The sequence below is a fragment of the Sus scrofa genome, chromosome 15, assembly GCF_000003025.6.
Source record: "Sus scrofa isolate TJ Tabasco breed Duroc chromosome 15, Sscrofa11.1, whole genome shotgun sequence".
Taxonomy (NCBI): domain Eukaryota; kingdom Metazoa; phylum Chordata; class Mammalia; order Artiodactyla; family Suidae; genus Sus; species Sus scrofa.
This window is the reverse complement of record NC_010457.5, coordinates 103,957,287-103,979,345: the sequence shown is the minus strand read 5'-3', so window position 1 is coordinate 103,979,345 and position 22,059 is coordinate 103,957,287. Positions and strand designations below refer to the sequence as shown.

Sequence of the window (22,059 nt, the reverse complement as noted above, 5' to 3'; positions counted from 1 at the left end):
CATGGATACTATGAGCCATAGTGGGAACTCCTGGTCTTCAGTTTTTCATAAGCTGTACCTCCCAAGCTTTCACCATCCTCTGAGTGCATCCTGTTGAGATGTGGTCCTATAAATGAAACACACTGTCCAGAGGATTGTGGGACCTGCACCTGTCTTGTTGGGCCCGACTTTCCATTAAAAGAACCTAAGATGGCATTAGCACTTTCAGGAATCTCATCAGTTACTGGCTCACAATGAGCTTACTATGATACTAACACACCCTGGATTGTTTCTGTGACAAGAGTCCCTGTCCTATACTTGTATAGTGACCAGAATGCAAGGGTAGGAGACTGCATTCGTCTTTATTAAATTTCCATCTCTAAGTTCTGACCCATCACCCCAGCCAGCTGTTGGCTTTTAGAACCTTGCTTTCTGCCATCAAAAACATGGAATGCATTTGCCATTCCTTCCAATTTTGTATCATTTTTAAAAATTAGGTACCATCTTCTATGTCTTATCCAAATTATTGATCTGAATTTTGGACGGGCCAGAGCCGTGTACACAGGCCAGTGTATCGCCACAAGAACATCCCTCAGAGTCGATACTGATCTCTGAATCCACGTTCACTTGCCTATTCATTCATTCCGTCAGTCACAATAAAAAGACCAAGCTAGAAGCTGGAGTGTAGGCAGTGACAAATACATTCCTTGACCTGCTTTGGAATTTAGAGTCTAGGAAGGAGTTCGCGTGTTCCAGAAGGGGAAGTAAAGATGCTTCGAGCGCCTATAACAGGGGGACCTATCTTTTTTTTTTTTTTTTTTTTTGTCTTTTTGCCATTTCTTGGGCCACTCCTGCGGCACATAGAGGTTCCCAGGCTAGGGGTCCAATTGGAGCTGTAGCCGCCAGCCTACGCCAGAGCCACAGCAACACAAGATACGAGCCGTCTGCAAACTACACCACAGCTCACGGCAACGCCAGATCCTTAACCCACTGAGCAAGGGCAGGGATCAAACCCGCAACCTCATGGTTCCTAGTCGGATTCGTTAACCACTGCGGCACGATGGGAACTCCCAGGGGGACCTATCTTAACCTAGATCATCAGGGAAGCCCCATCTGAGGATCTAAGTTTGTTTAAACTGAGGATGAAGAGGAAGACCAAGTCAGGAGAGGAGGAGGGAGAGGAGATGAGATATTCCAGGGATATACAGCATCTATTCATAGACCAGACTGAGGGACTGGAAGCACATTCAAAGGCACAAAGGCCCTGGATTGTTGGAGCATTAAATGTTAGAAGGAAGGGTATTTTGGATAAAGCTTGATCGAAAAGGCATGGGACAAAATGTGCAAAGCCCTGCGTGCCATCCTTTAATTCTGAGCCTTATTCTAAGAGTTTGGAAGGATTTACTTAGAGGAGGTGTGTGATATTTGAATATTTGTGGTCACTACAGTTTCTATGTGGATGAGTTGGAGGAGAGCAAATGGATGCCAGCTGGGATTCTAAAGCAGCATCGAGGGGAGAGCAAGGACACCAAGATGGAGCAGTGGCCAGAATGACTCAGAAATTACTTGGGGAGGAAGTGACTGATTTGTGTTTCAATGCAAGGAATGAGAAAGACGGAAGACAAGGAATCTGGATGACTCCCAGGTGCCTGGCATGCGTGTTTATGTGGATAATGGTGTCATTTCCTGAGAAAAGGGCCTGAGAGGCACCCATGTCCAGATGCCTAGAAGGCAGTTGAGTCTACGGATCTGCAGCTCCAACAAAGAACTGAGCCAGGGATACAGATCTGGGTACTGGGAGCATCAAATGGTGGTTCTCAGCCCCGACTGCAAACTGGAATCACTTAGTGGGTTTTATTTTATTTTATTTTTTAATGATTTTTATTTTTTCCATTATAGTTGGTTTACAGTGTTCTGTCAGTTTCTACTGTACAGCAAAGGGACCCAGTCACACATATATATACATTCTTTTTCTCGCATTCTCCTCCATCATGTTCCATCATAAGTGACTAGATATAGCTCCCTGTGCTATACAGCAGGATCTCATTGCTTATCCACTTCAAATGCCATAGTCTACATCTACGTACACCAGACTCCCAGTCCATCGCACTCCCTCCCCCTTGGCAACCACAAGTCTGTTCTCCAAGTCCATGAGTTTCTTTTCTATGGAAAGGTTCATTTGTGCCATATAGTAGATTCCAGATATAAGTGATATCACATGGTGAATTTTAAAATGTACCTACAGTCAGGTCCCACCTCAAACAATTAACTATGTGCCTGGGCATTTATTTATTTTAAGTTTTCCTAATTGGTCTCACGTCCATTCAGAACTGAGCACCATGAGTGGAGAAGCACCATCAGGGAAGGCAGAGGAAGCTAAGGGATGGTGTGGCGGGAAGAGAAGGTGTCTAGGTTGGACCTCTGTTTAGGTAGAATTGCTACCCTATCCACCAGTTGACCTGACTGCTATCTACTCAACCACCTCTCTCCATTATTTATGCCAACATCGTAATAGTTAAAGTATTGGTCTTAGTTTAGAACAGTCTTACTTTTTGAGAAGGTATTTCAGTTATTTACGACTGCACTTTGTGACTGAAAACAACAATTGGTTGTCATTTCTTAACGTTTGTGTGGGTCAGGAGTTCAAGAGGAGTTGGGCTGAGTGGGTCTATCTTGGGGTCTCTCAGGCAGACAGAGCGAGGAGGAGCTGATCTAGTTGGGGAGGTGATGCTGGCCACCTGGGATCTGGCTACCCCCCTCCCCGCCCGCCTCACATATTATTCTCAGGTCTTCTCTATATGGTCCTTATGGGCTAGTCTGGGCTTCCTCTCAGCTTGATGGTCTTAAACAGTCTGATTGTTTATAAGACAGCCCAGAGCTCCAACACAAGTGTCCCAAGTGAGGAAGAAGCTAAATCATCCAGTCATGAAAGCCACATAGAATCACCTTCTTCCGCTATCCTGGCCAACCAGTTCCAAAAGCCCACTCAGTTTTTTTGTTTCTTGTTTCTTCTTTTTTTTCTTCTTCTTTTTTTAATGGCTGCATCTGAGGCATATGGAAGTTCCTGGGCTAGGAGTCGGATCGGAGCTGCAGCTGCCAGCCTACACCACAGCCACAGCAATGCCAGATCTGAGCCATGTCTGCAACCTACACTGGTTTGCAGCAACACTGGATTGTTAACCCACTGAGTCACAACGGGAACTCCCCAAAGCCCACTCAGTTTTAAAAGAAGGATCACAGACCCCACCTCTTAATGTAGGAGGTTTTGTTAGAGTTGAAAAATACAATCTAACTCAAAGGATTAAAACAATAAAAACCCAGACTTCTTTCCATCAATTCAGGGTCTTTACTTCCTCAAGTCACTGAGCATTCTTCCTCAAGTCACTGAGCATTGAGGGAAAAAAAAAAAAAAGCAGATTAATGTAACAGTTATAGTACTAAATGAAAACTGATAGCATAAAGAAGTTATGCTTTTTAAATTCCTAAATAAGCTTAATAAGTTGACTTGTCATAGAGCAAGTGATACTCAAATGGACTGTTCTCTTATGTAAACAAATAAGCAAGATTAAAATCAGATAAGTATCTTAAATCTTTTAATTTAGTCCACAATAAATGTTTCTGTTGTTTGGTTTGGGTTTTGCTTTTTGTTTTTTGTTTTTTTTTTGGTTATGACTATGGCATGTGAAACTTCCTCGCCAGGGGTCGAACTCATGCCATAGCAGCAACCCAAGCCGCTGCAGTGACAATGCTGAATTCTTAACCTGCTGCACCACAACAGAACTCCCACAATACATTTTTTTCATATCAGAATTCTCACCTTTAATCTGGCACATGTAGGTTAAATGTATATCTCAAATGGTTGCTATTAGTAGTAGCTGCCCTTCTAATCAATATTGAGACAAATGACAGGCTTAATACACATCTCACTTCACCCACTTAGCTGCTAGCATGTACTCCGTGTATACCTGTGTGTTTTCTATAATTATGCTTGATTCTTCCTCATATTTTCTCAGAACTACCAATTTGACCTGCACATAATTCAGGGTAGGGTGAGCCCCTGAGTCCAATGAAAGTTTGGTTTCAGTCAGCCTTTTGCCCCCACAGAGCATTAGGACTTAGGTAAATATTCTTTTGAGCAATTTTCTCTGCTGAAATCATATCTGGATTTATTAGTGAAGAGAAAAAGAAAAAGGGAATTTTATTTTTACGAGGCATTTGGTTTTTTGGTGTTTTAATCAGAATAGAAAAGTAAGATATTTTTAATTTTTTTTTTTTTTGTCTTTTCTAGGGCCGCTTCCACAGCATATGGAGGTTCCCAGGCTAGGGGTCCAATCAGAGCTATAGCCACTGGCCTACACCAGAGACACAGCAACTCAGGATCCGAGCCGCATCTGTGACCTACACCACAGCTCAGGGCAATGCCAGATCCTTAACCCACTGAGCAAGGCCAGGGATCAAACCCTCAATCTCAGGTTCCTAGTCAGATTCGTTAACCACTGCGCCACGACGACGGGAACTCCTTAATTTATCTTCTGCTTCTAACTTAGAATATTCAGAAAAAATTGTTTCTCACTTTCTTCGGAACTTAAGGTCTCCTCTTGAAGGGGGTAGAGCTAATTATTAACATCTACTCTGCCTGTGGGATTCTTCCCCTGCCCCCTGCTCATTCATAGACCTCTTGGGATGAAGAGAACCATGAAGGTTCAAGCCACGATTACTCTTTAATCAATACCAAATAAAGGAGTTAGTTACCTCTTAGTCAATACCAGAACAAAGGAGTTAAGTTAGTCTCTAAATTACATCAATCTTGGATATTTCTTCACTGCAGCATGAAGGAAGGAGACCATTTCACCACCATGGAAACCAGGAACCCACTCTCTCCTTAGGGAGAGTGTATTTGTTCATCTACATACCATCTTTTATTTTAACAGGTTTGACCAATTTAAGAAAGGTGTGCTAATTTAAGTATCAGTAAAAATTATGATCTGTCTAACCAGATCTTGTTTTCCCAATGATTTTATGAGCTTGTTTGCTTTTTCTAAAGGCAATTATAGAGTTAAAACTAATTTATATATTCAGCATTAGTTAAATGACTACAATCACAATTGGAGCCAATGAAAACATCAAACAAACATTGACAATGTCCATGGACGGATGGGTGGGTAAAGAAAATGTGATACACACACACACACACACACACACACAGTGGAATACTATTCAGCCTTTAAAAAGAAGGAAACCTTGTCGCATGCAACAACATGGATAAACCTTCAGGACATTATGCTAAGGGAAATAAGCCAGCCATGGGACAAATATTGTTCCGCTTCCGTGAGCTACCTTAAAATAGTCAAACTCACAGAAGCAGAGAGTTAAGAATAGTGGTTGCCAAGGACTGGAGGAAAAGGAAATAGGGAGTTACCGTTCAATGGGTATAAAGTTTCAGTTAGGCTAAGTCCTAGAAATCCATTGGGCAACACTGGGCTATAGTTAACAACACCGTAGTGTATGCTTAGAGAGCATAATCTCTTGTTAAATGTTCTTGCAACAATAAAAAAAAAAAGAAAAACATTAAGTTATAGCATTGCTCTTCAATCATCAACTCAATACATTTTTATTGCTAATTAACTTCAAGAAGTGAGCGGGAGAGTGTTAAGGGCCTGTAGACGGGGCAGCATCAGAAATGCCATAACAATGAACCATAAATGTACCTAGTAAGTAGCTTAATCAAATTCTTTTTTTTTTTTGTCTTTTGCTATTTCTTGGGCCACTCTGGCGGCATATGGAGGTTCCCAGGCTAGGGGTCCAATCGGAGCCGTAGCCACCGGCCTACACCAGAGCCACAGCAACGGGGGATCCAAGCCGTGTCTGCAACCTATACCACAGCTCACGACAACGCCGGATCCTTAATCCACTGAGCAAGGGCAGGGACTGAACCCGCAACCTCATGGTTCCTAGTCGGATTCATTAACCACTGCGCCACGACGGGAACTCCTTTTTTTTTTTTTTTTAAACAGGTAACTGAGTATGGAGAGGTTGTATACCACATTCAAACCGAGGCAGCTGCTTTGTATCAGGACTAAGGCTGCCCTCAGTTTCCATGGTACAGTCACCTTTTTGGTCTTTTATGATGCCCATGAGCTGGAGAGGGTTTTAGAGATCCCTCATTTGGCAGATAAAGGAATGGATGCCCAGAGAGGTTACACATGTACCAAAGGACACAGTTTTTCAGTAAAATTAATCTGGTCCTGCTTCCTTAAATGTGGTTAGAAATAGCACTTACTTCTAATTGAAAATAAGATTCCCAAATCATTCTTTGCCCTAGAAGTTGAGAAGACTCACTATACTAGTAGAGGTATGGCTCAGCTTGCCAAGGAAATTCTGGAGTCTGCATTTTACTTCACTAATAAATAGTGATCCTCCAACTTTTTATTAATTCTTTCCAATAAACATAAAAATCTCGGTGTTTCCACTGTGGCGCAGTGGGATCGGTGGCATCTCTGTAGCACCAGGATGCAGGTTCACTGAATCCCACTTCATACAGTGAGTTCAAAGGATCTGGAGTGACTGGCATAGGTTGCAGCTGTGGCTTGGATCTGATCCCTGCCCCAGGAACTCCATATGCCTTAGTGTGACCAAAACAGACAAACAAACAAAAAAAACCCCTCATGTTTTTCTCTTATATGCTTGACTTCCAAAATAGATATTTCTGTTTCTTTTTTAAATATAAAATTTTGTCACACTCTCAAATATTGTGGTGGCCATGGCAATCTCCCACTGCGGAAAGTGGAATTGACTGACAGTTCAGCTACCATCCCTCTGCCCGCAAGCCATGGTCCCTGCAGGATGCACCAACTCAGTGGCTCAGGTGGTGGAGTGCTAGTGAAAGCTCATTTCTGAGGGATATGGGAGTCCCCCAGCAGTGAACTGAGGACTCCCCCTCCACCACCACAAACTTTCTTAGAACTGCACTGCAAGGGGAGACTCTTCCTATCCAATTTTCTTGTCTTCTTTTAAAGACGGCAGACCTGCTGGGCAGACTGTAGCTTCTCCCTGCCCACATGTATTTCCTCCCCTTTCTCTCTCTCTCTCTTTTGTCTTTCTGTCTTTTTAGTGCTGCACTTGAGGCATATGGAGGTTCCCAGGCTAGGAGTCTAATCGGAGCTGTAGCCACCGGCCTATGCCAGAGCCACAGCAGCTCGGGATCTGAGCTGTGTCTGCGACCTACACCACAGCTCACGGCAACGCCAGATCCTTAACCCACAGAGTGAGGCCAGAGATCGAACCCGCAAACTCATGGTTCCTAGTCTAATTCATTAACCACCGTGCCACGACAGGAATTCCCCCTTTCTCTTTTTATGAGCCCCTGCCTCCCCTGCTTCCCACCCCCAAGAAATCTCTTGCTCATCTAAGCCCATCTTGGCCTCTGCTCTTGCAGGACTCAAATGAACATAAATATGCTTTTTCTAATTACTCCTGTCTTTTCCCTACTAACATTCTGATGCTTGCTCCAGCACAGACAGGCATGTTCCACTTCCTGCTCCATTCCTCCCACCAGCTGAGAATCACTATGATAGAATCTGGCGCAGTTATTTAATTAAATATTGGTTAACAAATATTTGGGGGCATAAAGTCCATGGTATCATTATTATAGGAGCTACTGAGTACATAAATAAATTAAAAGTCCATCTGTGTTTATAAGGAACTTGTAGTCAAGTTGTGGAGGAATCACAGAGAAAAAGTGCTTTTGATAATTATAATAATGCAAGCAGAATATATATATATATGCTTTCATGGCACATGGAACACCCATGGCACACGGAAGTTCTCAGACCAGGGATTGAATCCAAGCTGCATCTGTGACCTATGCTGCAGCAATGCCTGATCCTTTAATCCACTGCACCGAGCTGAGGATGGGACCTATACCTCCAGAGCAACCAGACAACTGGATTCTTAACCCACCATACCACAGTGGGAATTCTATGCAGCATACTGGTTTTTTTTTTGCCTTTTCTAGGGCCACTCCTGCGGCATATGGAGGTTCCCAGGCTAGGGGTCTAATTGGAGCTGTAGCCACCGGCCTACTACACCAGAGCCACGGCAACCTAGGATCCGAGCCGCATCTGCAACCTACACCACAGCTCACAGCAACGCTGGATCCTTAACCCGCTGAGCAAGGCCAGGGATCGAACCTGCAACCTCATGGTTCCTAGTTGGATTCATTAACCACTGCGCCACGACGGGAACTCCATGCAGTATACTTTTAAGTGCTGACTCAATCTACCTCCCTACCTATCTAATCTACCCTGACAGGTTTTTTTTAATGCTCAAGGTCAGATGAGAAGAAACCATTGCAGCCTTATCATTTTTTTTTTTAAATCTGTAAAAACTTGATCATTTACTATGAAGGATCACCGTGCAAAATAACTAGAATCTTAGTAAAGTACCCATAAATTCCAAGAGATTGCCAGTAGAGGTAACTTTTTCCCTTCCGCCAAAGGCTTTACTTTCGACATGCTCTTGTATTGTTTAGCATTAAGCATCTATCTTGTATATACCTCTCAGCCATAATGTAAAAGGGGCTATGATGAAAGGCTGGAAGGAGGGGGAGCGGGAGGAGCAGGACAGAAACACTGAATTCCAATTGTGTAGCTTGGAAAAAAGCAATGTGATGCTAATCCTGCAATAGTAAATTTCTTCTTATCCCCAGAAACTGATGCTGACATTTCCATTTATTCATTCAGTTCCTTTAGACTCCTTGTCAAATCTCATCTAGTTGCCAAGCAACAATAACAGCAGTTCTGTACATAACGCATTAGGCAACAACTACTGTTTCTCCTTGCTTTGAAAGGGAAATTTAATGACCTTTTCCTATGAGAAAATGATAACAAGAACCTATCCATGGTGAAACCTAAAAGCTATGTTCATGGTTTGTGGTTTTGCCGTTTAAATCCAAGGAGTGGGCTAAACTGACCTAAATGCTCTTACCAAATGATGTAATTAAGATTTCCTCCAAAGCTTTCATGGTTTGGACTTTAAAAACAACTGCATATCTTTAAAACTTGTCCCACATGCCATGAAATGAGTTCTCTATTAAATGGAGTCAATACTTTAAAGATGTCTGGTGACGGGTTTCTTCTGTACTTTCTCTGACGCTGTTAAAACCTTTTAAATCAAACTCTTGGGTTTTTCTAACAATACTCCACCCACCCCCCCACAACCTGTGGAAAGATTTCTATTTCAGTACTTTGTAAAACATAGATCAAGACAATTAGAGGAAAATAAAGGAATACAATGGGACATCTGCCCACCTAACAGGCTCTAGACACAGAGTCTAGGGCAGTCACCGGCAGAAACGTTGAGATGACGCCTCTCTGTTCCCCACTGTGGACAAGAGGCTGTTCTTTCTCTTGTCTGTTTCGTCTCCTTCATTTTAATGAGTGTATTTGATCACTGTTTACAATCCAATTTACCTCTCTAACTTTAACAGCTCGAAAAGCTATTCCCAGTTAAGTGGCACATCTCAGCAAGGATATTATAGACTAAGTAATTCCCCATTTCCATATCATCATATTTTCTAGTCTCACTTATTTTTTTGTGAGGCTCAGCAAGAGCTATAAAAGTTTGAAAAAGTTAAGTCCAGTTTTATGTTCTTTGCCTCATCTGGGCTTTTTATCGTGTTTTCTTTCTAATCGCAGTTGTCTATATTTTGAGTTCCAAACAAAAACATCAACTAGAGCTCCTTTTTTATTTTTTAACAATAAAATATACAAATAAGCTCCCCCAGATCCTTTATAGTTTATATGATGAAGAGCTCATAAGGCAGCTCTACACTTATTATTGTATTTGATGACTTAGGTCGGGTTTATTTTCATCTCCAATCTACAGGTTAGGAATCCGAGGCCCAGAAAAGTTAAGGGACTTGCTCCAGGCTGCTCAGCAGATAATCAGGGAGCTAACAATCTCTGCTTCTGTCTCCAAACCAAGCTGCTTCCACGACTTTACCTTGCTGGAGATCACTCACCAAGCACACGTACTTCCCGAAGGTTGGCTTAAGGATCATTTTTTGTTGAAATTAGTTATCAGGCCATAACTGGACACTCACCAAATGTTATTCTGTAGTTCCATCTGTAATCCCATTTTACAAACAAGGATCCCCTTGTTTTTCCATCACCAAATTGTACTGCTAAATTGTATTCTATTTAAGCTGATTTATCACAATGCGTGAAAATAGCTGACTAAAATGTTATTTCGTCGATGCCAGTTCCAATAATCCTTTCTTATTCAGCTGAGAATTGCATCCAAAATTTTATAAATCAACTTAGCGTGGTACCCTAGTGCTTCACATGAGAAATAATGTAATAATCACTATGGAGCCCTGTCTTTAACTCATCTGTGAGTTTCTAGTGTTAAATTTCTTTAAAAAACACATCACTTAGAAAAGAGCTGTAAAACATGAACTGGCCCTAAGTATAAGATCCCAGATTAGCCTAGAGATTTTGTTCTGGTATCTTTCCTTAACAAAGTGAGATATGGAGATTTTTTTGGGGGGGGGTACTGTGGGCTATGTCTGGTTAATCACCAAAGGACCTCATTTGTTATTGGTGAAACCCACCTGAGACCACCTGTATTTGCCAACCATCTCATAAAGCTGCTGCTTCTTAACCCTAGGTAGTCAACCTAAGCTTGTTTTAGAAGCAATTTAAAACATGCTTTATTTAATAGAAAAGAGAGTACTAAAATGAGATGACATTTCCATTAACCTACATTTCAGTTTTCAAGAAGGCTTGAGGTTTTGCAAAATATCGTGAATGGAAAATGTAGCCTCTAAAGAATGCAACAATTCAAGCAGGCATGTTCATTCATTCGTTATCCATTTATTTACCCAATTCAAATTGGGGATCAACTATGTGTCAAACTCAGGAATATGAAGAAGAGAAAGGCCCAGACCCTGCCCCCAAGGAGCACACAGTCTCACTTGGGGAGACAGATAATTAACCATCACAGCACAGGGGGCAGGAGCCTGTGAACACCACGGAAGCACTAAGGAGAAGGGAGGAAGGGCAAACAATTCAGGAGGGGCAGGGAGGTGGGGAAAGGAGGCTTCCGAAGGGGTTCCTGAAAGAGAGGTGAGTGAGGGTCAGGTGCCTCCGGAGGATGTCCCAGAGAGAGGAAAGGACCTAGCAAAGGACTGAGGCAGAAGCATTCCTGGTCAGGATAGCTGCGTTGAAGGGGGAGGGTGGAGAAGGGGCGCCCGATAAAGGTGGAAAACTAGATGGGGTCAGATCACACAGAGGATGGGTGTCTCACCAAGGAGATTAAACTCGGACTTCAAGGATGTTTCCATTAAACATCCAGTTTAAAGCCTTCCAGTTCTAATCCAATAATACGAAGATATTTTAAAATAAAACCGTCATAAAGAGTGTTGATTGTAAATTAAAGTTTAAAGCCTTCCAGTTCTAATCCAATAATACAAAGATATTTTAAAATAAAACTGCCATAAAGAGTGTTGATTGTAAATTTCGCCATAAAGAGTGTTGATTGTAAACTTAAGGTCTTTGATATTAGACCTAAGTTCTGTCTGTGGACTAAAAGCCCCATGAGGACAGAAATGATTTCCTCAGCAAAGTGCCACCTCCTTTCCAATTCATCCAATAGGAGACCCACTAGAGATGACCGATGAACTCACTGCACTGCAAGGCTTTCACCAAGTATTTCGTTTCCCACAGTGCTTGACTGGATATTGTGTAAAAACACCACATAGATCTGTTCTCACATCTCTAAAAGCTTATAATTCATAATTTGACAGAACAGTTGTTATTATTCTTAATCTTCCTAACTGAAATGTCACTGCTGTGTGACAGATTGGGAAACAAACTAATCATAAAAAGGCCATAAAACCCTAATAACCCAAGGAAATAAAAGTACGAAAATAAATCAATGTAAAATTACAAATGATCAGAATTTTCGGTTGTTTATTATGATGTATTTTATTGAGCTGAGAAATATATTAACCTTTTGATATGGGAAGATGGAATTTACTAACTGAGTTAGGGGAGCTCTACTCTCATTGTCATGCAGATTAATAATATTTACAACTTAAACAGCACCCTCTTTCAAAATAATGCCAACACTTTGATAAGTTACTGAAGTGCAGTGGCAAAAACACCATCTACTGTTAATCTTCATATGATATGTGACATTGGCGATGACAAGAGAATGAATGCGGCGCCGAAGCGTTCATACTGAACCTCTGGTCTGAGTGCTGCTGATGGACCAGCCTCCTTCCCCATTTTGGCTCGATGCCACCTCTGTTTTGAATAAGACACTCTAATTGCTGAACCTACCAGGTTAGTCTATCCACTGGGCATGTTTTGCAGGGAGTCAATTATTATGACTCTGATTCTTTAAAGTGCTTTTCCTTACCATATCCCAACTTTTGGAGCTGCCCAAACCATCCATCAGCAGACATTTAGAAAGGGGCCCATTTTTGGTCAGCGCTGTGGTGCCAGACCCAGCTTCTCAATCTGGGGAACACACAGTCTTGCCTGAGTTCATGACTATGAGTCACAAAGAATATGAAGTCACAAAATAAAAGAGCAAAGCTTTCTGCTACTCTTTGCTTAAACGGTCAATAAGTGAAAACAGTGTTATATTTAAGGAATACATGGAATAGATTATGGAACACAATGGATAAAGATTTTGCATCGACTTTTAAGATAACCCCATAAGACTCCAAAGCAATTGTATGTGGAAGTTGGTTTTTTTGTTTGTTTGTTTGTTTGTTTTTGTCTTTTTGCCATTTCTTGGGCCGCTCCCGCAGCATATGGAGGTTCCCAGGCTAGGGGTCGAATCGGAGCTATAGCTGCCAGCCTACGCCAGAGCCACAGCAGCACAGGATCCGAGCCTCGTCTGTGACCTACACCACAGCTCATGGCAATGCCGGATCCTTAACCCACTGAGCAAGGCCAGGGATCGAACCCGCAACCTCATGGTTCCTAGTCGGATTCGTTAACCACTGCGCCATGACAGGAACTCCTGGAAGTTGGTTTTGACCATGTCCTCAGAGACCTGAGTTAGTAAGTCTGTTCTTTTGTGCCCCGGGGTTATTTTGGTGGAAAACTCTAAGGAAACGGTAATGAAGTAGAGAGAGCCAGGCTTTAGAAACAGAGCTGAATTCGAACCCCTGCTCCCTGAGAGTCTGACTTTGACCAAATCACTTGACCTCAAGTCTCTGTGTCCTCACCAAACAGAAGAGTTACTTAATATAAAAATCTATAAAATACGTCGCACTGTGGCGGACAAAGCTGGCAGAGATTTTAAAAATACGTCATACCAAGGCAGGCTCCTGTTTAACATCTTCCAACAGCTACTTCTGCCCTTTGAATAAAATCCTACATGGCTCTATCTCAGATTCGAAACTTTTGGAGCACAGATTACCACCGGCCACCCCCCCCCCACCTCCCACCCCCGCCCCCCGCCTCAGCAGTCTGGGTCCTTCTCAGAATAATTTTTAAATAAAATAATATGATTACAGAGGAAACCACTCATATTGAAATAACATTAAAACTGTAATATGCTTCTCTATCAACATCGAATAGCACAATATAGTGGCAGGTTCTATAACTACAGTAATTTTGAAATGGTGATGAACAAACAGCATTCCAGGATGTCTGCCACAAATGTAATTTGATATGAAGACATCTGTGATTTCTCGTTGTGAAAGTCGCAGGTACTTCTGCTACTCCCGTGGGTTGTTTCTTTTCCCCCTGCCTATATTCATGATTGAAGGAAATGCTAAATTTGATTTAGATGCGATCAAGATGAAAATGCATTTTTTTTTTCTCATCCAAGTGTGTGGAGCCCTGGCTTGGATCCTGGGCAAGTCCAGGAAGGCAGGTGAAGAGCCACTGTTCTATAGACACCGGCCACACTCTCTGACCTCATTTCCCAACAGCATCCCTCTGCCTACTACACTCTGGCCCTACTGACCACTTGCTTTGACCACATTGAACTTGAATCCACCACAGACATCTGCTCTTGCTTTTCTATCTGGAACACTCCGCCCTTGGGTATTTGCAGGGTGTTTCTCTTCTGTTTTCTTTATCTCAGTTCATATATCACCTCCTCTGAGAGGGCTGCCCTGACTGACTCCACCTCTCCCCACCACCCTGCTGTCTTTTCCTCGTCCTAGTTATCACGATCTGAAATGAGAGTGTGTTCATGGATATGTTCTTGTGTTTACTGTTTCCCTGCCCTAAAAATCGAGCTCCATGGGAGCAAGAACCTCATCTACCTGTTTAGCGCCATACCCCCAGCATCCTGAACAGTGTCTAGGACAAAGCAGGGGTCTGATAAATCTTTGCTAAATAAAGAGAAATGACTAAGGATTCCAGCAGTGTTACTTCTCTCATCCTCCACCCAGTATTTTAGCTACTGTAGAGGGACAGAAAGAGATGAAAGACAAATCCCAGTCCTCGAGTAGCTGACAACCTCGTGGCGGTGGGAGGTGGCCCTGTGGAAGGCTGCAGTGAGTTCCAGTTGAGATTCTCCCACTTGCTGTGCAACCATGGACATATCTCTTCTAGGGCCTCAGTTCCCCTGGTGCCAGATGAATGGTTTGGACAAATTTATCTCCATGGTCTCACATGATCTATGGTTTATGATCACTCTCAGCTAACAGGGAGAGGCAGCATATATGGCAGGTGGGGGGTTGTGACTCTAAGTGGAGGAAATTCACGGAGGAAATGACTGGGAAGGGCTCCGACATGTAACCAGCCTCCAACAAATAAGGAGGAGGGGGTTTTTTTGGAGTCATGAGCTCTCAGTAAAATGGGAACAACTTCATGGGGTTATAGTCAACAGCAAATGAGAAAATGAATGTAATATGCTTAATACATATTCAGGAAATGCTACTTAAGATTCTATGGGATGGTTTTCTAGTGGGTCAGACTTATTGTGTATCCCCCCACCCCCAAACCTTTTTTCCCCTCTTCCATTATAATTGGATTTTCACCATCTAGAGATGACATTATCCAATTTGGAGTTTCTGCAAGCCAGTATGTAACTATATCTTACCTTTTCCTTGACATTCACATGAGTATTGAGTTCAGCCATCTTGCTTCTAGTAGAATAAGCCCTACCAAAAAGGAAAAAAAAAAAGATTCACTTTAGAGTTTTAAAATTGATTTCTCAATGTGTTATTTTTGTGCTCTCTTCCAATAGAGTAAATAATTTCATTCAGCCATAATCATAAATACCATTTTAGAACATAAAAAAGAAAACATTCAAGCTAAGCACTTGTCTTAGATATGTTCTAAAAGCATGTTAGGATAACCCCAGACAATGCAAAATCTTTTATTCATACTGCACTGACATGGAAAATGACAAAGCCAGATAGGTATGCACCCAAACTGTCTTTCTTAGGATGTAAAAGAAAAGTGGTCAAAAACAGCGAGAGGAGGAAAAGTGTCCTATTTTAACAAATATTGTCGTCATCATCTTTACTGTCCCAGCGCTTTCATTAGTCTCTAGTCAAAATTACAGACACTGATTGGGTCTTTCCTGCATGTTATGTCACTACACCAAAGTACTCCAGGAAGAAACAGGAGATTAAAACATAAGACACCCATAACATAACAGTTTTAAACTTGCATTTTCATTTAATCATTATATGACCATTCTTCTAGATCAACACATATACACCTTTAGCATATTTTAATGACCATACATTCATGATCTCTAGTCTCAAATGCACTTTTAAAACTTTCCATAATCCTTCTGTTTCCCTTAAGTCTTTCAGTTTTCGGCCCTTGGTGTTCAATGTTTTTTGAGAAATGGCCCACAATGAGAAGATCTGCATTCTTTTTTTTTTTTTTTTTTTTTTTTTTTTTTTCCTTTACTGCCATGCCTAGGGCATATGGAAATTCCTGGGCTAGGAATCAAATCAGAGCTGCAGCTGCAGGCCTACACCACAGCCACAGCAACATCAGATCCTGGCCACATCTGTGACCTACTCCACAGCTTGTGACAACCCCAGATCCTTAACTCACTGAGAGAGGCCGAACTCAAGGATCAAAGCCACATCTTCAGGGACACTATGTCAGGTTCTTAGCCCAATGAACCACAATAGGAACTCTGAGATCTGTATTCTCAATAGCAAGTTGTGGTGTGTTCCTTCTCATCTGGTCTGAATCTTTTTACCATTATTATAGAGGGTAACTCAAGTCTTTAATAATTTTAATCTCTTTTTGAACTTGAGCATAAATGACTTATAATGGGTGAAGAGATTGGTTCAGAAATTAGCAGCTAGACAGATTAAGATATCAATATATTATCTATTTGCATGTTTAATGCTTTTTGTCAATCAAGAAATTTGAAATTCTTTCTTATATCCTTTTTGATTTTTACTACAACAAGTATATTTCAAATTGATACATTTCAGGGATAACTTGCAAAAATTCTCTGATTTCTTCCCACTGTTTTCTTTTAAACCTAGGTTTTAAATAAAGCATAGATTCAGATCCATTATCTTGTGCTGATATAGAATAAAAGCTTGACAATATGTAATTTTAACTCTATTACCACTCAAGTAAGAATCCATATACTATTATCTATTATTAAATATCAGAAAGAGTAAGCTTTTATTTTTACAAGTTTCCAGATGATACTGCCACTGCCACATGCATGTGGGCATGGCAGCAGGGGAGATGGTGCATACTCAGTCCCGCCCATATGCTTAGACTTTGCAAAGAGTGCCCATCTCACTGTGTACACCTCCTTTTTTTTTTTTTTTTTTTTTTTTTTTTTTTGCTTTTTTAGGGCCACACCATAAAAAATATGGAGGTTTTATATGGAGGTTTATATGGAGGTTCCCAGGCTAAGGGTCAAGTCAGACTTGTAGCTGCTGGCCTATGCCACAGTCACAGCAACGTCAGATCTGAACTGCAGCTCATGGCAATGCTGGATCCTTAACCCACTGATCGAGGCCAGGGATCGAACCTGTGTCCTCATGGATGCTACTCATTCATTTCTGCTGAGCCACGATGGGAACTCCCGTACCCCTCCCATTTATTTATTTTTATTTTTTATTTATTTATTTTTTTGTCTTTTTGCCATTTCTTGGGCCGCTCCCACGGCACATGGAGATTCCAGAGGCCTACTCCAGAGCCACAGCCGCGTCTGCAACCTATACCACAGCTCACGGCAACGCCAGATCGTTAACCCACTGAGCAAGGGTAGGGACCGAACCCACAACCTCATGGTTCCTAGTCAGATTCGTTAACCACTGCGCCACGATGGGAACTCCTCCTGTACCCCTCCCATTTAAATAACTTTTCTAAATGGCAAATTCTGTATCCTCTGCCCTGGCATATGGGAGAAAGTAAATACTGCTAGCCGGCAAATAATACCTGAATCTCATTCTCATTTATTCTGGTTACTAATAAAAGACAATAGGATTATTTTCTGATTAACCATAACAGTGAATAGAGACGGTATATGAGATACAAGCACAAATAATCAGGTGCTTTGTTCATAAGCCAGAGATGAAAAGTGAAACCTTGGATCAGACCATCACGAAGATGGTCTACAATCATGATATTTGAAGACATTTGAATGGTCGATTTTCTTATTCAAATGAAAGTCCTGGCGTTATGTGAACGTAAACTGAATATACATGGATTTTCCTGCATGTGATAGTGTAGGTATGTGTGTGAGAGAATGAGGGCAGAGAAGGGAGAGAAAGAGATACAGGCTGTACCGACGGAGACAGTACCGAAGGAGACAGCTGGACTTGGGCTACTTGTTAGGATGGTTCTGGGAGCCACAATTCTTTTCATTACACTAGATGAGCTAAGTCTTCCAGACACAGCTATGCTTGCCACTATAGATGTGTAAAATCTGATAGGAAAAGCGTTTTGTTTTTGTTTTGCTTTGATGTCTAGGATTTGGGCGTGTAGCGTTTTCTAAAGCTGAAGTGTTATAATCCACACAGGAAATGAAAAAGGAATTCCATCGAGGACAGAAAATTTCTGAGATCTGAGAAAGTGGCAGTACTGAAGGGTGGGTTATATTCATAGGAATATATATATATATATATATTCATAGGAAGATGCATATATGTATTCCTTGGCAATTCCTTTTTTCATTGACTCATTATCTAAGTAAAGGAAGACTCTTCTTTGGTGGTGATGCTAGCTAAGATGAATTACAATATTACTGAAGTTCCTGTTGTGGCTGAGTGGGTATTTAGGACCCAACAATATCTCTGTGAGGATGCAATTTTGATCTTGGCCCTGCTCAGTTGGTTAATGATCTCAGATGCAGCTCTGATTTGGCCGCTGGCCCAGGGAACTTCCCTATGCCACAGGTGTGGCTGTAAAAAGAAAAAAAACCCTACAATATTATTTATTTTTTGAAAGTAAAAGCCTGGCTATGAGGGTAGTATAGGGCTATTATAGGTTTCTCAGATGGGAAGATATAAAAATAATTCTTTGTCCATTTTACTCTTAAATCTTTTTCCTATGTGGATGGCTGCCTCTACAGGTGCTCCCTTCCAGGTGGATTCCACTGCCTTTGCCTGGACTTTCTGCTGGCTGGTGTATAACAGAATGATTGGGAAATGAGCTATGGATCCAGTTAACTAGATGAAAGTGTCCAATCTAAATAGAACAGAAATATAGCTTGCCTTAAAAAATTAAGAGTTTGGCTAGATAGTCAAATGGGGTTCTACTGATAAGGACAAACACTCTGGCCATGTTCGCCTTCAGCACGGCAAAGGTCCTTGCTGAGTGTCTGCACCTCAGATTGGCAATAGCCCTTCCAGGATATTCAGAAGCACACCTCGCCCAGCCTGGCACGACATGCCCATTACCTTTCCTCTTTCTCCCTGCCCCTGTGAAAACGAGGCTGGGATGTGCCTCTATTCTTTGGGATTCTGTTCTCTGCTTTGAACCATATCCGAACAGCCAGATCTGCTTAATCTGAAACTTGTTCAATTTAATGATGGAACTTTCCCTTCTACCTGGACAGTCATATCTACTTAATCTCAACCCCCCCCCCTTTCTTTTTGCTTTTTAGGGCCACGCATGCAGCATATGGAAGTTTCCAGGCTAGGGGTCGAATTGCCAGCCTATGCCACAGCCACAGCAATGTGGGATCCGCGATTGCGACCTATACCACAGCTCACGGCAACGCTGGATTCTTAACCCATTGAGCAAGGCCAGGGATGGAACCTGCATCCTCATGGATACTAGTCGGATTTGTTTCCACTGTGCCACAATGGGAACTCCCCACTTAACCTCAATCTTAATTGTTTAACTTAAATAGTAAATGAGCTTTTCCTCCAGGAAACAATATATCATCACCTTCTCCCAAATGACAGGCCCAGAGTTCGGCAACTTGAAACTCCATCCCTCATAGCTGCAGAGCCTGTGGGTTAACCTGAGACGCCTCTGATGCTGTGGATGAGCGAGCAACAGATGCTTGGGGCCAAGAAGACCTCCTATTTCCCTCTCATCAGGCTCGGTCACCCCATTTGTCAGTCTATCACTACTGGACATGAGTGATGCTCATATCCAAACACAGCTTGATCTCAAGAGATTTAAATCCGTGAGGAAGGTATAGCGATCTCTGATTTCTTGGCAAGGAACCTGATTTCTGATTCCTATTATCACTTATGATTGTTCTTGGAACAGACCAGTTACTGAGTCCCAACTATTCATGTTCCATGCATATCAAAGAATCAATAAAAAAGGAAGATACCAGAAAAACAAGTCCGGATACTGGCGAAATATGTCAATAGCTTAGTGTCGTTTGAAATCCCCCCACCCCATAATTATACTTGGGTTTTCAATAATAACATTCCAAATACACATATATATCATTTAAATTTTATATATATATATCCTAGAGAAAAATAAAGATCAAGGAAATTGTTGACTGAAATTTTATTTATGATATCTCCAGATTAATCTCTCACTTCATTCTAGATATATATATTCTATAGTCAAAAACTTATTAGGAAAGATATCAGTCCTCGAGAAAAGAATTTCACCATTTATCACCAATACATCAACTATACTCTTCTCCAGTGTAAAATTAATAATCTACAACTCTAGTTACCACCAATCATTTCACATGCAAAGCTATACTTAATATGCATTAATGCTAGTCAGAAAATCTATTAGTTTGTAAAAAAGAAATATTCTTTATGAAAAATAAACCTGAATGCTACAAATTCTGGCAAATATGTTTGTTTCAGCATTTCTAATTAACACAATTCAAGGAAGTTTAATATATATGACAATTTGATCAACTACCCAAATCAAGAGTTTAAAAGAGAGATGAATATATATACATATATTTATATTTCTCATGCAACCAAATAAATTATAAAAAGTTAACACAGTGTAGTGAAATGCCAAATGCCTTTCTGACTTCACTTCTCCATCTTCCTTCCTGTTTCATTGTGCAGCAATAAAGTTTCACTTTTGTTTCTCTGAAACCTACTACTGCTCCTAGACTTCCCTATTCTCAGGTAGTAGATCACTTTTCTTCTCTTGGGATTAAGAGAACCAGAGGAAATAACATAAGAAAAAAAAGTTAAATAATGATTTTAATGATTTTTTTCAAGGTCCCTTATGCACAGTTCTCCCAGGGTTTATAAAGACATAAAAATAGAGAAGGCGAGTTGGTATTGGGGGCCGGGGGGAGGTCTGAAAAAAGCAACTATCTCAGGTCATTTTCTTGCAAACCCAGATTTGAATGTGACTGGTCTAAACTGGAATGTCCTGGGAGTATAAAACACACCCTGGATTTCAAAGCTTGCTACACACACACACACACACACACACACACAATAAATAAAGGAAGGTAAACTCATTAAGGAATATCTCAATACCTTTTATATCAATTGTATGTTGAAATGATAATCTTTGACATGCTGAGTTAAAGAAAATATAACATTAAAATTAACTTCATCTTTTTTTTTTTTGCTTTTTAGGGCCACACCCACGGCACATGGAGGTTCTCAAGCTAGGGGGCAAATCGGTGCCAGCCTATGCCACAGCCACAGCAATGTGGGATCCTACACCACAGCTCACAGCAATGCTGGATCCTTAACCCACTGAGCAAGGCCAGAGATGGAACTCGCATCCTCATGGATACTAATAGGATTCGTTTCCGCTGCACCACAACGGGAACTCTGGCTTCATCCATTTCTTTTTACTTTTTTAATGTGACTACTAGAAAAATTTAATTGCCTTACATGATACTAGAAAGGGTTATCCCGGAGCAGTAGCTATTAAAGTGGGATTCCCAGAGGAGCAGCAGCAGCATCTGGAAACTTGTCAGAAATGTAACTTCTTTGGACTCACTCAGAAGCTCTGAGAGGAAGCACAGCAATCACTGTTCTAACCTGCCTTCCAGGGCATTCAGACACAGGCAGCCCAAACTGTGAGAACCCCTGCTTTGGCGTCTTCAGCCTGGGAATATTAAGAAAGGGCCTTTTCCTTGGTCCCAAGCACTGCACACAACAAATAGAGTCCCCAGAAGCCTAGATAGAGAAATGGGGGCTGGTCTCCTACAAATTACCTTGTTAAGGAATGGCCTTTTCACCAACATAATAATAATTAGCACGCTTATGGAGCACTCAGAACGCAGCAGGCACTCTGCTAAGTGTTTAACACATATTATCCAGTTAACCCTCATACACCCATAGAGCAGAAAGTTCAATTATCCCCATTTCATACGCATGAAAGCTGAGGCACAGAGACTCAGTAACTAGCCCAGAGCCCCACAGTGAGTGGCAGAGCCAGGACTTAAACCCACATAGTCTGAGCCTAGAGCCTGCAGCCCTTGGGCTAAGAGTACCTCAAAACCATCAGAACCAAGTCATGGGGCTCATTGCAGGAAGAACTCTGCAAGGACAATAAGACTGCTTCCAAGCACAGCCTTCGCAAACCCGGAAGGCATGGGATGTATGTTTTGCACACTGAAGGGCCCACAGGCTGCAGAGCGAACCTCTAAGCTTGCATAGGAATGGGCATGATGGTCCTGTTATAAAGACATGGCTGTTTTCTG

General features: G+C 41.6%; 1 protein-coding gene across 10 annotated transcripts in view; it reads right to left on the bottom strand.

Moving 5' to 3' along the window:
* SPATS2L (spermatogenesis associated serine rich 2 like) overlaps positions 1-22,059 on the bottom strand; it is a 181,110-nt gene that overhangs the window by 81,180 nt on the left and 77,871 nt on the right. For all 10 annotated transcript variants that reach the window (XM_021074583.1, NM_001177916.1, XM_021074576.1 and 7 more), the window contains 1 exon segment: positions 15,055-15,115. In XM_021074583.1, the coding sequence (XP_020930242.1) occupies positions 15,055-15,093 (39 nt within the window). In that variant the 5' untranslated portion in view covers positions 15,094-15,115.